The sequence below is a fragment of the Schistocerca cancellata genome, chromosome 1 (assembly GCF_023864275.1).
Source record: "Schistocerca cancellata isolate TAMUIC-IGC-003103 chromosome 1, iqSchCanc2.1, whole genome shotgun sequence".
In the NCBI taxonomy this organism is placed as follows: domain Eukaryota; kingdom Metazoa; phylum Arthropoda; class Insecta; order Orthoptera; family Acrididae; genus Schistocerca; species Schistocerca cancellata.
The window spans coordinates 730,082,865-730,099,249 of record NC_064626.1 but is presented as its reverse complement, the minus strand read 5'-3'; the positions used below and the strand labels follow the sequence as shown (position 1 = coordinate 730,099,249).

The 16,385-nt window shown below is 42.6% G+C and overlaps 1 protein-coding gene across 2 annotated transcripts in view; it reads right to left on the bottom strand.

Annotated features, from left to right (window-relative positions):
- Positions 1-16,385, bottom strand: part of LOC126185196 (adenomatous polyposis coli protein-like) — a 474,971-nt gene that overhangs the window by 12,604 nt on the left and 445,982 nt on the right. For both annotated transcript variants that reach the window (XM_049928071.1, XM_049928079.1), the window contains one exon: positions 7,167-7,380. In XM_049928071.1, coding sequence (XP_049784028.1) covers positions 7,167-7,380 — 214 coding nt within the window. The remainder of the gene's footprint in view (positions 1-7,166; positions 7,381-16,385) is intronic.

The window sequence follows — 16,385 nt, the reverse complement described above, 5'->3', positions numbered from 1 at the left end:
TATTATTTTTAAACAACGCAAATTTAGAAAGAGGACAGAACTGGTAATGATGTCAACAGGATGTAAGGTGTTTTTTTTTTTTTTTGGTGCGTGTCCGAGAATACAACAGGCCGTCGATACATTTATTTTCTCCTCTACTATTTACTTTCTTAAAGACTGAGCACACCGGTGGAGGCCAGTGCTCCGTACAGTTGACATCCAAAGGCGGTTGTTTGCAACGATTATCTTCGTGGATTGATAATCGGCAGTTTTTCGTACTTCGCCTCCGCCGTGCAGTGGAATGACATACGACCAAATATTTCTTGGGTGATCTGTACACCCTACTTTTAACATTTGCTGGTAGGACATTTCCTTTAAAAGCTAAAATGAAAACGCCTATATCTCTTCGATTATTCTTAGGACCTTGTTCAATGCACCGAACAAAATGTACGCCTCGCTGTTCGAGATTATCCCGTAATTCCTTGTTGAAGTGTTTGATCTCTGTGGAAGCTGACTCCTTGGACCATATTCAAAGTTTTATGTGGGCCAATAGTCTCCGTTATGTCACTCAGTCACTCACACATCAGGTGAGCTATAGATTGTGCAACCGATGAGGCCTTAATCGGTAGCGATCCAGTGCGCATTTTTCACAGTATCTTAACTTCTCTAAATTTATCTTTAATGGGTTCAACAAAAAATAATGGTTTCGTAGCAATAAATTATCTCCATCTGACTGTGTACATACCAGGTATTTGACAAATTGTTTCCCTCCCAATCGTTTCGTTTGACCCTCTTACCACGGGAGTAGCCAGGATAGGAAAGCAATACAGCAGTAACTGCCAGCGTGGTCATTTCTAGACCGTATAAGAACGACCATTTCTTTGGTTTAATTCGATATGTTTCATATGAGAAACGTCCGCCCTGATACACCCACTCCGATCAAGGGTCCCCCCCCCCCCAAGAGGGCCACTCAGCCGCGAGTTCTGATTCCCCAGGAAGATGGGCACCACCTCTTGGCAAGCACGGGGAGTTAGCTGCTCAGGATAGTGTGCTCCCTGCGTTGACCGAAAGGATACGTAACACCTATCCGCGTAGGCTACCGTGTTCCTGTTTAAGAACATGTATGAGATCACACAGATAATGTTCATCACTGCATGCAGCATGCTTTACTTAAAGCTTTCTTCCCTAGTCGGTTAACATCACAGAAAAAAATTGAGAATGAAGGTCACACACCGAAGGACCAAAAATTACTTCAGCCAAAACGTGAAGTAAATGAATGAATGTGTTGAGAGAGGAAAGCAGAACCTAGGGCATAGCTGCCTCACCAACAAATGCTGGCATACAAAAAAGTAAGAGAAGGTTCAAATGGTTCAAATGGCTCAAATGGCTTTGAGCACTATGGGAATTAACATCGGAGGTCATCAGTCCCCTAGAACTTGGAACTACTTAAACCTAACTAACCCAAGGACAGCACACACATCCATGCCCGAGGCAGCATTCGAACCTGCGACCGTAGCGGTCGCGCGGTTCCAGACTGAAGCGTCTAGAACCGCTCGGTCACAACGCCCGGCAGTAAGAGAAGGCTAGATATTCGGAGATGAGAGATTGCCGCACAAGAAAGGAAGCAGGCGCTGGCAATAGTTTGGGATCCCGTGACCGCCAAGCACGTACTCAGGAAAGAGTCGCTGCCCCCCCTGAGAGAACTGCTACATCTTTCTACAGGCCACCAAACAAGGAATACAAATTTACAGAAACGTTGTTTTGGTTCTCAACCAATGAAGCACGTTATAGGTCACTTTAATTCTGATAGTTCTTTAAGATATAAAGAGAGAGACAAAAATGACAAAAATCACAAAAATCTAAAGACTGGCCCGAATGCATGGATCAGAAACCAGTACATGACCCAAAGTTGTCCTAATAACAGTGGCCGAAGGAAGAGCGGTTACAACGCGGATAATGTTTTTGCTTCGGGTCGTGTTACTTACCATACAAGAAACGTATTGCAAACCGTTGCCAAGGGCACAACACCGAACTTCATATACCCTGTATAAACAGTTTTTAAACCAGAAAAAATTTTATTCCAGAGACAATAAAACTTCAAAAGCGAACTCGGCGATTATTCTTCTGACAACCTGGATGAAGAAGTCATTAAAATAAGGCCTGGTCAAGAAAATTACGAAGATTTTGTGGGGATAGTAAAGAGTTACTCTCGTGAACACATTCCAAGAGGCTGTAGAACAGTGTACTTACCTGGAAATGATAAAGACTCAAAAACTCTTAAGAAGAGGTATGAACATCCATTCGAAAACGATCCTTCCTCCAAAGAGAGAGCACAACAGAAAAACATCCAAGCCATATCAACATCACTAACAGAAAAATGGCGTTGTCTTCTTTGAAGTTTTGACAGGAAACGTTGTAGTCCACTAGCTTGGTAATTATTAAGAAACCTTAACAGTAATACTACAGTTTCGTATTCAGAAGTGACCAAGGTAAACACTAACTATAAGCACACTAGTTGCTGTCCAGTAGGAAAACCATGAAATGATAAAAAGTAATTAACTTGAGCGATGTGAGGAGAATGATCATCTAGGCACTCCATACACAGATCAAGCACTACGCACTTGTAATCATCATATAAAAGTAACAAAACTGCCGGTTTTGATGACATGAAATTGTAGCAAATAAAGAACTTTGGCTCTGTAACTATGACTGGATCCTAAAAGTGATGAACAATTGAGAAGCCCAAATCATAATCCCAAAGATCTCGCGCAAGGCATGACATTGCTCAAACCAGGCAAAGAACCGAATAACCCCAAGAACTTCAAACTTCTATCACACCTGTTCAATACGTTTAAAATGCTAGAGAGAAAGATTTTTAAATCGTGTTTCTGACTGTCGACAGGAAGATCATTACGGAAGAGTCAGGTTTCAGACCAGCAGAGTCGTGTACTAGCAAGATACTTACGCCCAGCACGGACAGCAGATTACAGGAGTTCCTTATGTCAATCTTAGGGTTGCTTATTATAAAGTTAATGATAAGAAACTAGCAAAGAAGCTATACAAACCAAGTGAGGACTACTGACTGACTGACTCACTCAGTTTATTCTGTGTCTGCTGCAAAACAGATACTATTTGTCACTCTAAATTACAACTTGGGTCTAGTATTGGTCTTCCCCATGGAGATCTGTTGGATCGAATATTATACAGGGTGAATCACCTAAAACTTGCACCGCAAGTATTGCGGAAATGGAAAGATCTACTGATGTGCGGTTTTGCACTGAATGGATTGGTAGCCAGGGGCTCGTATTGTTAGCCTATCAAGAGACTGTGGAAAGTATATTTTTTATGCAAGGCCAATTTTTTAAACGGAACAAATCTTAAACTAAAATTAGTGCTAATTAGAATGTCAGTGGTGTTTGTTGTAGGATTCTAGTGCGAGTCTTTTACGAGATATGGTATTTTAAAAGGTTTCCACACCAACACTTATGCAATACCTGTGGTGGCACGACACTAAAGAACAACGCGAGTGCATACACTAGCGCACACACACACACACACACACACACACACACACACACACACACACACACACACACACACACACCCCTGAGGGAGGACTCGAACGTCCGACGGGGGGAGCCGCGCGGACCGTGACAAGACGCCCTAGACCGCGCGGCTACCACGCGGAGCGTGGATTCTGACCGGAATCGAGACTGCTGACGGCAGTACGCGTTTACAATCTGGTATGGAACGACTGCGCTCACGGCTAGCATTTCAGCGGAGATGTCCGAGCAGGCTGCAGTAATACGTCTTGTATGTCATTGGGTAGAGTTGGAATGTCCTTGGAGGGCCGCTGTGGCCAAGCTGTTCTAGGCGCTTCAGTCCGGAACCGCGCGGCTGCTACGGTCGCACGTTTAAATCCTGCCTCGGGCATGGATGTGTGCGATGTCCTTAGGTTTGAGTAGTTCTAAGTCTAGGGGGACTGATGACTACAGATGTTAAGTCCCATAGTGCTTAAAGCCATTTGAACCATTTTGAATGCCCTTGTAGACAGTGTCTTTTCCCACAGAGAAATAGTCAACAGGCGCCAAATCAGGGGAACTGTTCAGTCAAGGTAGAGGTTCTCTGCGTCTAATCCAACTATTTGGAGACAATTCGTGGAGACGTGCTGTAGTACTTGGTGCATTACGTGTTGGTTCAAATGGCTCTGAGCACTATGTGACTTAACATCTGAGGTTATCAGTCCCCTAGAACTTAGAACTACTTAAACCTAAGAAACCTAAGTAACCTAAGGACATCACACACATCCATGCCCGAGGCAGGATTCGAACCTTCGACTGTAGCGGTACCGGACTGAGCGCCTAGAACCTCTAGACCACCGCGGCCGGCATTTACGTGTTGGACAGCCATCACGTTGATGCCACATGTTCCTTCTAGTCTGCAGAGAAACGTCTCCTAGCATCCGTGGAAGATGGTCTGTTAGGAGGCTGAGATACCGTGCGCGTTCTTTGTTCCGTCTACGAAACATGGGCCTATGAGCTTATGCCACACCACACCACACGTTTACACTCCTTGGGCGCTGACATTCTGACGAGTCAACGGACATTGTCAACAGACCAATAGTGAATGTTTAAGTGGTTTACCTGGTCATGATTGGTAAATGTGGCTTCATCACTGAACTAGATACACGATACATCTGGGATATCCTGTCTTAATGCCCATATTCAGAATGTAACACTAATTTCAAAATCTATTTCAGTCACCTCTTGATGGAGAGAGAGATGTGGTAGAACGCTTGCCTACTCACGCCACTTCCTCGTGCGACTGCTTGGAAGCTAAGGTGCCGATCAATTGCGACAGCAGCAAGAATATTATTTTCCTCCTCTTCTGTCGTCACTTGTTTCCTTCTGTTACGTCGTCTAGGTGTTACACTACCAGTTTCACATAACTGGTTGAATAGGCTGATAAGTAACTGCCAAGTGGTGAACGTCTATTTGGGTATCTTGCTATATACACGGTACAAGAACGAACTACTTTCTTCCTACACTATCCATACAGCATGAGCATGTCTGCTTTTTCTGCATTGGTAAGTCCCATCGTCCACTCACGACCGACTACTTCGACTGTCACACACTGACTCACTAGCAACTCGCAATGCACTCAAGGAATACGCAAGCACACTCAAGCAAACAAACAACATCGTGCCTAGCAATTACGCAAGTCGAATGGCACAAACAAGTATTGGTATGTTTTCAACATACATCTCGTAAGCGACTCACGCTAGAGCGCTGAAACAAACACCACTGATCATCTAATTTACATTACTTGCTGTTTGTTAATGTCAATAGGCATTGTTCCATTTAAAAAGTTTGTTTTTGCAGCAAAACATACTTTGTAAGTATCATTACAATCTGTTTATCAACTAACAATACGAGCCCCTGACCACCAATACATTCTGTGAAAACGGCACATCAGTAACTTTCTATTTCCGCAATATTTGCTATGCAAGTTGTAGGTGATTCACCTCAGACACTCGACACGGGGAACCGTTCGGTCATCTACGCAGACGATACAGCTGTCGCTGATCAACGAGCGACATTTGAGGAAGTAGAATCGAAGCTAGCATCTGCCCTCTAAGAACTTGCTATCTGCTATGACGACAACCACTTCAAAACCACTCCGGATAAAACTTAAGTGTGTGCATTCCACCTACGCAATAAAGGGAAAAATTGATCACCCGGAAAGGGCGCAGCTTAAATCACTCTGTTCACCCCGAATACGTAGGGTTAAAACCGGGCCATGCCTTAACTTACAAACAACGCTGTATATACACCAGACAGAACTTATGCACCAGGAGAAGTCTCGTACACAAACTGACGAACACCACGTGGTGAATGCAGCCCAACGTTCTTAACTCATCCGCCCTAGCTCTGCGTTTCTCTGCTGCAGAATACGCCGCCCCAGCGTGAAGGTACTCTGCACATGCTAATCAAGTTGCTGCTGTAGCGCTTCATGAGACATGCCGCATCGGCACATGCTGCCGAAGACCAACTCCAGTCTATACTTCCAGTTGTGTGGAGACTGGTGGCAGCATAGACTGAAACGAGAAAGCAAAAAAGAGATCTAAGGCATGCATTGTTGGGAATTCGTGCATTTCCATCACTACTGACATCCAGAGGAAGCTTTTTCCTTATAACAGCATCAATTCCAGCTTCAACAGAAGCCTGCCGAACTCAGCTGTGGAGAACAAAATCCCCTGGAGTATTATGGCCAGCAGAAGAGAAGCTGCCATTAGGCTGCCACCTCCAATAGGGGGCGTGGGCAACCCTCAAGCAGAATGACGAAGTACAAGACTAATTTGAAGGTTGGGCACCAGTAATGATCTTTTTGAGTGTGGGGCAACGTATAACTCTCAACACTTGTTGGTTTGCATTACTCTGAGTGATCCACGTGACATGGAAAACTTTTTTGGCACCTAATGACAATGCCGTTTTGGCTGCTGAATATTTGACACAAGAAGTGGGAAGTCTCTTAAGGGTTAATGTTATATTGTAGTCTCAGGATTATATTTGCTTTGGTGCCTTTTTGGGCTCTGATAAATAAAAACTTAAAATCCCCTTTCGTAATTACCAGATTTACCGCCGAGATAAGACTGCCCCTCTGTTGAATCTTTTCTGAGGATGCTTCACAGCCGTTCAAGGCAGTCGTCGATCGAACCATGAACCACTATTAGCCACTATTGATTCGGCCAAAGTTTTTTTTTTTTTGTTTCTCCTTCACTGTCGGCATGAAAACAGAACCACGCCTATGGAGAAACTAACGCTAAATCTTTAAGTACAGTGTCTATCAATAACAGTATATCTCACACTGTCACTTACATGAGCTCCTATCGATAATTCAACCAGCGGCATATGGACGCCTCAATAGTAAAACATCCAAGTAGTTTTATAGATCCATTCCTACCCCCATAGATAATTTAAAAAATTAAATTAAAAAACCAAAGAGAAAGATCACAGTACACTACAGTTTGAGCTCAGGTAATCATGCAATCGTTACATTTGAGTTCAGGGTCAATAAGCGAACAAAACATGTTTCAACCATTACCTCTTCGAGGGGGTCACAGATGCTATAACGAAACTGAAATAGATAGAAGAAAATAGTTTTGAAAACACTGCGAATACACTTACCGTAGAATATCAGTTTCCGTAAGTTATTCTGACTAATTAATTTGCTAACATCCTCAGTCAAGAACAGATTCCACTCTCCGACTTCTAGGACGACGAGATTCACTGCATTGAACGCCAGTATCGAAATGGCGAAATACAGCAACGATTCTTGTTTCTTTGGCGTGAGATCTCCTATACATGCTAGCATGGCAGCTCCAATGCCGATGACAATGTTCTGAAAGGAAGAAAATATCTGAGTTAGTTCGGTATATCTCACAAAAACATTGCTGCTGTCTAAGCAAGAATTACCAAATCACTTCACAACAAATAGTAAAATATTACCGGTGCATACTGTAAAATGAGTTTATTAGAAGCAGTTGCTGAGCGTAAACTCTCAGTCAGTAACGGTAGATGCGTCACTGATCATCGGAGAAGTAAGACATCATCCGATACTGTGGATAAATGGCTCTGAGCACTGTGCGACTTAACTTCTGAGGTCATCAGTCGCCTAGAACTTAGAACTAATTAAACCTAACTAACCTAAGGACATCACACACATCCATGCCCGAGGCAGGATTCGAACGTGCGATCGTAGCGGTCACGCGGTTCCAGAATGAAGCGCCTAAAAACGAACGGCCACACCGGCCGGCAATATTGTGGATACCTTACAAGCATCACGAGACCACGGTGCAATGAAGAGTCACTATAAATTACCCTAATCTTTTTGAAACATGGAAGTTCATAATATTTTGTATACAACTGATGGCATCTCAAGCCTTAGAAAAAGAGAGGTCTTTTTTTGCTGTTATTGCTCACATCTAGCGCAGCCTGAAGTTGGTGTCCACGAGAATAAATTTGAGGACTGTTTTGTATCTCTCCGCACAGAACTCTCACGGTTCTCATGAGCTATCAGATAGCCCAGATCGAATAAAATTTCATTTCCAGATCTTTATAGCTAATACCCTACGATACACAGAACTTTATATACGATAACTCTTGACCCAATTAGGCAGACACTGGTTGAAGACCGTCGTACAAAACTTCGATTACTGGAAACACTTTTGTAAGAGACATTTATTACTGTCAAGTTTTTAAGCTTCAGTTGACGCGTTTAGCGGCAGTAACATCATAAGCAAATCCGCATTGGAGTACGAAACCAGTGCTGAAATGTTTGAACATTACAGATAGACTGAACTATCCTGGCATCTTTTGAATGAGGGCGAGCTAACTACCCCTGAAGTTTGCCTTGTACGGGCGTCCATTTAACAGTTAAGTGTGGTGAAAAACTGACGGCGAGAAGCAGTAAAGCTAAATACAATATCTTATGCATATAATATTGTCTTATACACAAAAGTACGCCAGTCATTAAGTGACTCAGAAAAAGCAAGACCAGCTTTGCAACGCTATCATAGTGAAATGTAATGGCACATCAATTCTTAGCCTCTCTGTCAACATACATTCAGAATTCCCTACTAGGATTTCAGCTTTTCGTTTCCTTTTTCTCATATTTACGAAGTGACTCCCTCACTCTGTTCAGCACAGATACATTCCACACTGAACAAAAATTATTTAAATAAATTCTCCGAAGACGATTCACTTATTTAGCATTAATTATTTATTGTAGAAATCATTAACCTTGTTTTCAAAATGAACTGTACGGATAGCTACTGCCACAGTGAAAGTTATTAATGAAACGCATTCAGTAGTCTATCAATATTCTAAATGCTGGATGAGAAAAGTACTTAAGAGAGTAGGAAGAAACAGCAGCAATCAAGTATCCTTGGAATGAAGAATGAATGAATGAATGAATGAATGAATGAACTCTGCTTTAACAAACTATAAATACCGTGGGCCATTTTACAATTATTTTACGCATAAATTTTACACAAGGACGTTATCTGCGCCGAATATCTTTGGTAAAGTTTCTGCATGTAGCACCCCAGCTGACATTGTAAGTCGAAGCTCTGCTACATTCACTCTGGAAGCCATAAAGAAGAAATCACCCTCTTAGTGCCCCGATGCCAAGGATGCTAACAGGACAAGGAAGTCGCGCGTAGCTTTTAACGCAAGGACAGACTATGTTTAAATTCAGTTCCGTCTCCAAGCATTTGTGTAAAACTGATTCCATACGAAGTGCCAGTGACGGAAGCTTTTAACAGGAGTCGCTCGCAGCGCGCGTAAGCTCTGCTGTTTAACGGCACGTGCCTCGTCAGGCGTGAAATGCGAAGCTGTGCGACGCAACAGCAGCAGCAGCAGCCGCCGACTCGCGTAACGTAACACGTCCTACAGCCGACCTTGAGCCGTGCCACATCCCACGAGTTGTTTCCTGTACCCAGCAAAGGAGCGGCGATGAAACAGGGAAAACTAAGTCTGCAGCTGGCCATCTTTATATCTACATACGGCAGCACTGCTAGAATACTAACGAAAAAGTTAACAGACTGAATACTGCTCAGAACAAACGCAATTCCGAAAAAAATGTTACGCTTTCTGTGGTGTCTGCAAGGATACTTAGCCTTTTTGCACACTAGAGCTATAAATGTTTCCTTGGAAATACTGAATGGGATATTACCTCTACAACTTTCAAGTTAAGATGCAGGGACAGCGCAGTTTGTTGCACTCAGTGCGCCATACATTCTCAAAAATCGGATGTTTCCTTTGTTGCCGTAATTTACCTCTTTGCAGCCTGTGATAATTTCCAAGATTTCTTTTTTGTGTGTTGGTCATTTTTCATTAACTTTGCTTTATACTTATTTTTGTAATTGCTACTCTTAATTCAATAAATATTTTTTGCCTGTCATGTCCACTGTGAACAGAAGCAGGTACTACAATGACTTGTTAAACCATCTTTCTATTGTAAAATGAATAAGCTCTCATATAATCTGTTTCCAGCATCATAAAATTATTTTTAGTTGGTTTACCTTCAGCAGTCTTTTGCTAACAATAATTAAAAACGTCTATTACGACTTGAGGATCACTAGATGCCTGGCGTTACGTTTGGGCTGTGGGGTCCATAAAGCATAATCACTACGTAATTCGCGTCCAGTGTCAGGCTTACGAAAGTACCCACAACAACAAAGTTCATGTCCCTAATGTCAAATAGCCACAGCGTTAGCAAAACATAATATTGTGAAAAAGTGTTTGCCAGTTTGCTATAACGACAGTGCTATATTTTATTCCAAAGTCCGTCGAGTATTAGTTGATATTCATGCTGTTTATGTGTTGTTCCAATTCTTCGTAAGAATGCAACCTGAAATAGGTGAGGCTACCATGTTTACGATGGCTGATATCTCCCACACTATGGTGGACAGTCTAATTACTTGTAACTGAGTGAAGTATTTGAGCTACATAGGACTGCTCTGGCCTTTCCTGTCAATCATATCTGTAGGCTAGGAGTTGTAGCTTTATCTTCCCCTCTGTAGTGGTTCCCGGATACTTCTAGGCACGTAGGGAGATGATGATGATGACGATGATAATAATAATAATAATAATAATAATAATAATAATAATAATAAGAAGAAGAAGAAGAAGAAGACGACGACGAACTGGCAATATTTATGATGTATGGACGGTAAGCAAGTGTAATATTTCCTTCGCCCAACTGTATGTCGCGTCAACAGCGCTCCAAAACATTTCTATAGTGACGGCCTCTACATGGCATGTACGAGTTGCACCTAGTTGTGTCATAGGTTCTTCGGTGATGGTAGCTGAAAGTCTGGCTGTAAGGAAGTCATGGCCTTCGTTAGCTATGTATCAAGTAAGTTTATGGTTATATGTTAGGTGCGCAACATCTGTGTAACCGAGACCGATTTCCGTGGTGAAAAAAATGAATTAGTCATTATGTCGCGAGGGCTAAAGTCATTAAGCTCACCAAAGTGAACGTAACCTGAACAGGCAACACCCAAACTAAGCATGTACGCTATTAGACTACTGTTCACCATCTGTTCCATTACTGCAAAAAAATAGTTCAGATCATATGTACGAACTATCGGCCGACAGACAGTGCGCTGACGCGCGCAATGAAATAGCCCGAGGTACTGGTGCAGAACTTCAGCGATGGCTCGTGGCTCTTTGAAGAATGGTGTATTAGAAAATGAAGGCTGATGAGGGTTTAGCGTTTCGTCGACGAAACGGTCTTCAGCGACGGTCAGTCAATTGCTGTCATATCCATCAGGCAACCGAGCTACACGGAAAGTGTCACCGCGATCAATCCACTGTTACCAAAACAATGCAAAACCTGTCGCTAGCAAAAGGTGCAGATTATAAAGACATCGGACGCTAAAACCACGTAATCCCACGAATTAGCAGAGGTATATCTTCTATGAATCTTAAGAAGACCAGTTCAAGGATAATTTTGTGGATTTGTTCGTTGAGCTTTCAGGAAAATAGATAGTCATCGAAGACATGGTATTCCTCAAATAAAACTGCCCGGCAAACATGTCTGTAGAGCTCGCGAAAGTTTGTAATAAGGAATCACATTCACCTTGCTGGTACCTCACAAAGTACATAGCGGTACACTTTGAAGCTGAGCTTATGGGGCACACGCCGTTCACGTAACGTGAGCGACACGGCAAGGTCACTGACAAGAGAGTACAAAGAGCGATGTGGGCGGAAGAGACGAGTGTGATTATGCTGCGGCGACGCGTGCAGCGAGAGAAATGCAGGGCGGTGTTGGAGCAGCTGGGACGCGCCGCTGTGAATCAATAGCCCCAACCTCGCAGGCCCCGCTTCTGCCGCTGGCCTGGTCCTCTTCCTTCTGCCGTCTGCCTTTCCCTCTTCTCATTGTCTCTCCAATGAAGCAGAAGTTTGTGGGGAATTCTCACCGCGTTCAGGTGCAGAATATTAGTAGCTTCATGAACTCAGTCTCAGTGAAGTGTCATATGTAAAGATACGTTACATCTTTCACTGTATGTGTATTAAAAACGACTTCAGGGTACAGTTACTAAAATGCCTACTAAACACTTTATAATGGCCACAATATAATTTCGTCATAATGACAACAGCCTTCCGAACTAGATGGAAAGGCAGCCGATTTCATCTTCCGGAAATTAATTATTTCTTGCACCCTTTCCATTTGATTGCTTCTGGCTTCAATACATAGAAAAAAATTAATTTAACAGAAAATTTACAATTCATATATTACTAAAACTGTGTGGCATGCGATACAGAAATGCCTCTGAATAGATCTGCTGGTACTATGTGATTCAGAGGAAGGCGCATTTTGCAGAAACAATTGCATTATCGGTTCTTACGATACAATCTCTGGGCGAAATAAGTGAAGAATTAAGCACCTAGTTTCAGTAATTATGGTAATTAATCTTTCAAGATCTTTAATAAGAATAGTCTGTAGATGTCTGAAATGTTTATCAAGGATTTTTTAAAAATAAAAGCAGTGTCCAGCCCGAAAAAAAGTTTTATTCTGAATTCTGTTTATCGGTTTCTTTCTTTAAGACCACACGGCGTTGCTGACTGATAGCTATCACGAACTGCTCAGCTGACAGGTACCCATGTGGTACTAAACAACTACTTCGTGCAACAGCTCCTCACGTCATCTCGAGCTTTGACCTGAATTTTGTCTTTAAAACCGCTAGACAGATAGGACAAAGGCAGTAAACATCGTTTCGCAGCTCTCGGAACGTTGCCAACAGATTTTCGTGAGACGAACGTCATGTCTCCCTCAGCTCTTCATCGTTATCTCTCTGCATACATGAAGTCGTTATCATACCGATTAGACAGACCTGTCGCGAATCGCGCAATACTCATTTCAAACGATTCACGTTTCAAGTGCAGTTGGCGAAGATTTGTTTAAGGAGGGGTCAAAGCGCTTTCGAATGAACAGGAAAGAAAAATATCAAACTTTCTTAGTTTGAGTCCCATAGCGAACTTGAACTGTCCTAAGTCTTCTGTGATATATACCAATTACTGAAGTGCTAAACAAACAAATTGTGTGCTAAATGCCCAGTGAAATGCGACCCTTCTCCCACGCTATGTTTTAAATAATAGTTAACAATGATACGCTCAGAATTTGCATGAAGCGATGTAGGCTATCTTCATAAAACATACATGCAAGCAATTGAATCAGGATTTAAGTCGCGGTACTTAAAAAATCAAGCACAGCATTTTAAGTCCATATTACATTTTTCGGCGTTAGAAAAACTGTGACTTTTAAAATAAAGTATCGTTACACATGAAAAAGTGAAAACAAACATTTAAAACTTTCCCAAGAAAACTGTGCCTCCACTCGCTTACATTTCAGTTACATTGATATCTCTACTATGCACAATACAATGTTAAGTCTTGACCGGTGCGACTGATAGGCGAGATTTACCAATGAAGACTTGAACGAAAATGATCGTTCCTGTGTGTATCTCCCTTCAGAAAGACAAGACATGGCCCGTTACCACTGCTCATGATTATTTAAAAAACGTAGGGCCTTCGAATCTCTTATCTTTAATTATCTGCTACCACTTCCAAAAAAAAATGATCGACACTTTAAGCCGCTTGTGTATACAGGGAGTCCCTGGAGGACTTCTTTGTTCAGTAGAAGAGGTGTGTCAGTACCGAAGACGAAGTGCTCACAGGTCTTAAGATATGCAGTTTAGAGCCCATGTTTCCTAGATTTTTTGCTTCGAGTGATCGTTCCTGTCATACCCCTGGATGTTTCCCATTCCTCCTGGGACAACCTATATATGATTGCCTTCCCTTATTTGATACTTATGCCAAGATCCTTGGTTCCGTTTCCAGCGACCACCCCGGATTTTTCTGGTTAGAGAGGTCTAAACATTGAGGCTCCATTCAATCTTCTCCGGCTAAATGAGCTGCTACCATTTATTCAGCAGCCGCACTGATATGGAAGCTGCTGAATGCAAAGGCTTCCGTTAGCCCTTGATGCGCAGGAAGTTTATTTACTTATTTTAGTGTTTGAGAGCTCAAAGCTTATACCTGAAAATGATATTTGCAACGCTGATCTATGCTTTCGCTCTAATGAGCATGCACCACGTAGCAGGTTTAGTTAGTAAAAGCAAATTTATTTTCTAGGTTACATTCAATTTTATTATTAATTGAAAGCGTTGAAAGCGCACAATGTGCAAAGAGAAATTACAGATGAATATTTATTCCAGAGCCAGTTTTATAATTGAGGTTTTTCTCATTTTGCAGTTTTGATCGTGGTATCTCTCACAAGGTTTCTTACACAATCTTCGTTCGGCTGGTGAAACCTCTTGTTCTGGCAGAGTTTATGGTGAAATCCGGGCGTGGCGTAAAGCGTTACTACTTGTAGTAGCTTGTAGCTTGCTTATTTCCATTCGTCCGTCATTATGGCGTCTGTGGAGTAGAAGTCTGGGCAGATGGCTCTGCACTTCTCGGTGAGGGTTTGACGTGCTTTCTCGTAGGGCTTGGTATTTGGCAGCCAAAATTGCATTTTGATGTCGTCGATGAAGTGGCTTTCCTTGGTTAATACAGGTTATTTTGAAGAGGTGTTCTACGGTACGCAATTGGCGACTAAGAACGTTTCTCCTTTCCTTCCATTTAAAAGATTTCAATCAAATCTCTGTCTTGGAGCACGGTGCTTCCAACAGACCTACCTGCTTTTTAAGATGATGTAAACATATCTCGTATTATTGTGGACGTGTCCCGATACCTACTGGTTTGGAGACTGTAGGCGGAAGTCCATTGGCAAACAGTAGGAGATCATTTCGCAATAGAAGCACCGAAGAAAAATATGTACTGGTCGACCTGAACGTGCGACTGCTTTGTATCCTCTAAGGTTGGGCGTTGTTCTCTGTCAGTCCGAATGGAAGCCAGGCACGTACACGTTGCCCAGCAGGATCAGCGCGAGGCGCTAAGTGTTGCGTAAGGCCGCCGTGTCACGTGTTCAGGCAATACACGCAACACTGATGAGGTTCTCTGGAAGGCAGGCCCGAGTAGTGGCGCTAGCGATTAGCGCTCGCTTCGCGGAGAAGATGGCAAAGGCGGGGGGGGGGGGGGGGGGAGGTGGGAGGGGGAAGTAGGGGGGGAGAGAGAGAGAGACAGATAGGGGGGGAGGGGGAAGCATTCTCTTCAAGGTCGACCAACTTACCGCAACTACGTCGCCACTCGCGTCATCACTGGTGATAACACAATGCACGTTGCGTAAAAAGTCGTTTTCTTCCACAGGCAGACAGAAAATAGCTTGTGGCTTCTTATCCTAGACTCTGACACAATGTTTATGTTAAATCGATGTTTGCTATATTTGTTGATTCATAAACTTTTCATGCTGACAGTTAATAACTGAATGAAAAGAGGTCTCAAAAAATTATTTTTCGTAAGGAATTTAAAATGACTGACCATCGATTGTTTGGCACCTTGTTGTTGTATTAATCTATAAACTGCTCCAACTATATGTGGTCAACAGATATTGCGATCACTAATCAATAAGAACACAGGTCACCGCTGGCGTTCGCGGTTCACAGGTATCAGCCACCAGCCACCAGGCCTAGTTCTTCATTTCTTAGAGCAATTCAGCATTGTAATAGCAAAAAGTGCAGAAACACTATCTCAGTCAACAATGAAATGTCATTACATGCGTACCTAAAGTATCTGACTAGCGCTATTTTGGCATTTTGCATTCTTGTGGCAAATGTTCCTTATTACTACTGTATACACTTAAAAAAAAGAAACAATTAGTACATGGGGAGAACACAAGGTGGAGGACGCTCAAGACAAACAAACAAACACAAACACACACACACACACACACACACACACACACACACACAGAGACAGAAAAACCACGATTTAATGTTGAGTCTCACACGCATTGCTTTTGTATCTGAGAATAACATGGAAAACAAAACAATATTCCATTATATGGTAGTGGCAGCGGAGTGTGTGTGTCCGCAGAAATCAGTACTGGCGGGGATAATAACCTCTGCATGTCATCAGAAGGTGTTCTTTGACTTCTCCAAGGCGTGGGAAAATTTCCGGCGTTTTAGTCTGCCTTACGCTGTTAACATTTTTCCAATGGAGCAATGGAGTTGAATAAAGTAAGCTGTCAACATTTTTCCAATGGAGCAATGGAGTTGAATAAAGTAAATGTATCACTAAAAACCCAGACTAGCGCGCTCCACAGATATGAACTGTAACTGACATGTTTAGAATCTGCTTAGAATACGTACTGCAGTTCGGCCAGCACCTTCCACAACGTTACGCAGTTGGTGATCGCTGTTTTCGAAGAATGGCATAAATTCATTACTATTACACTGA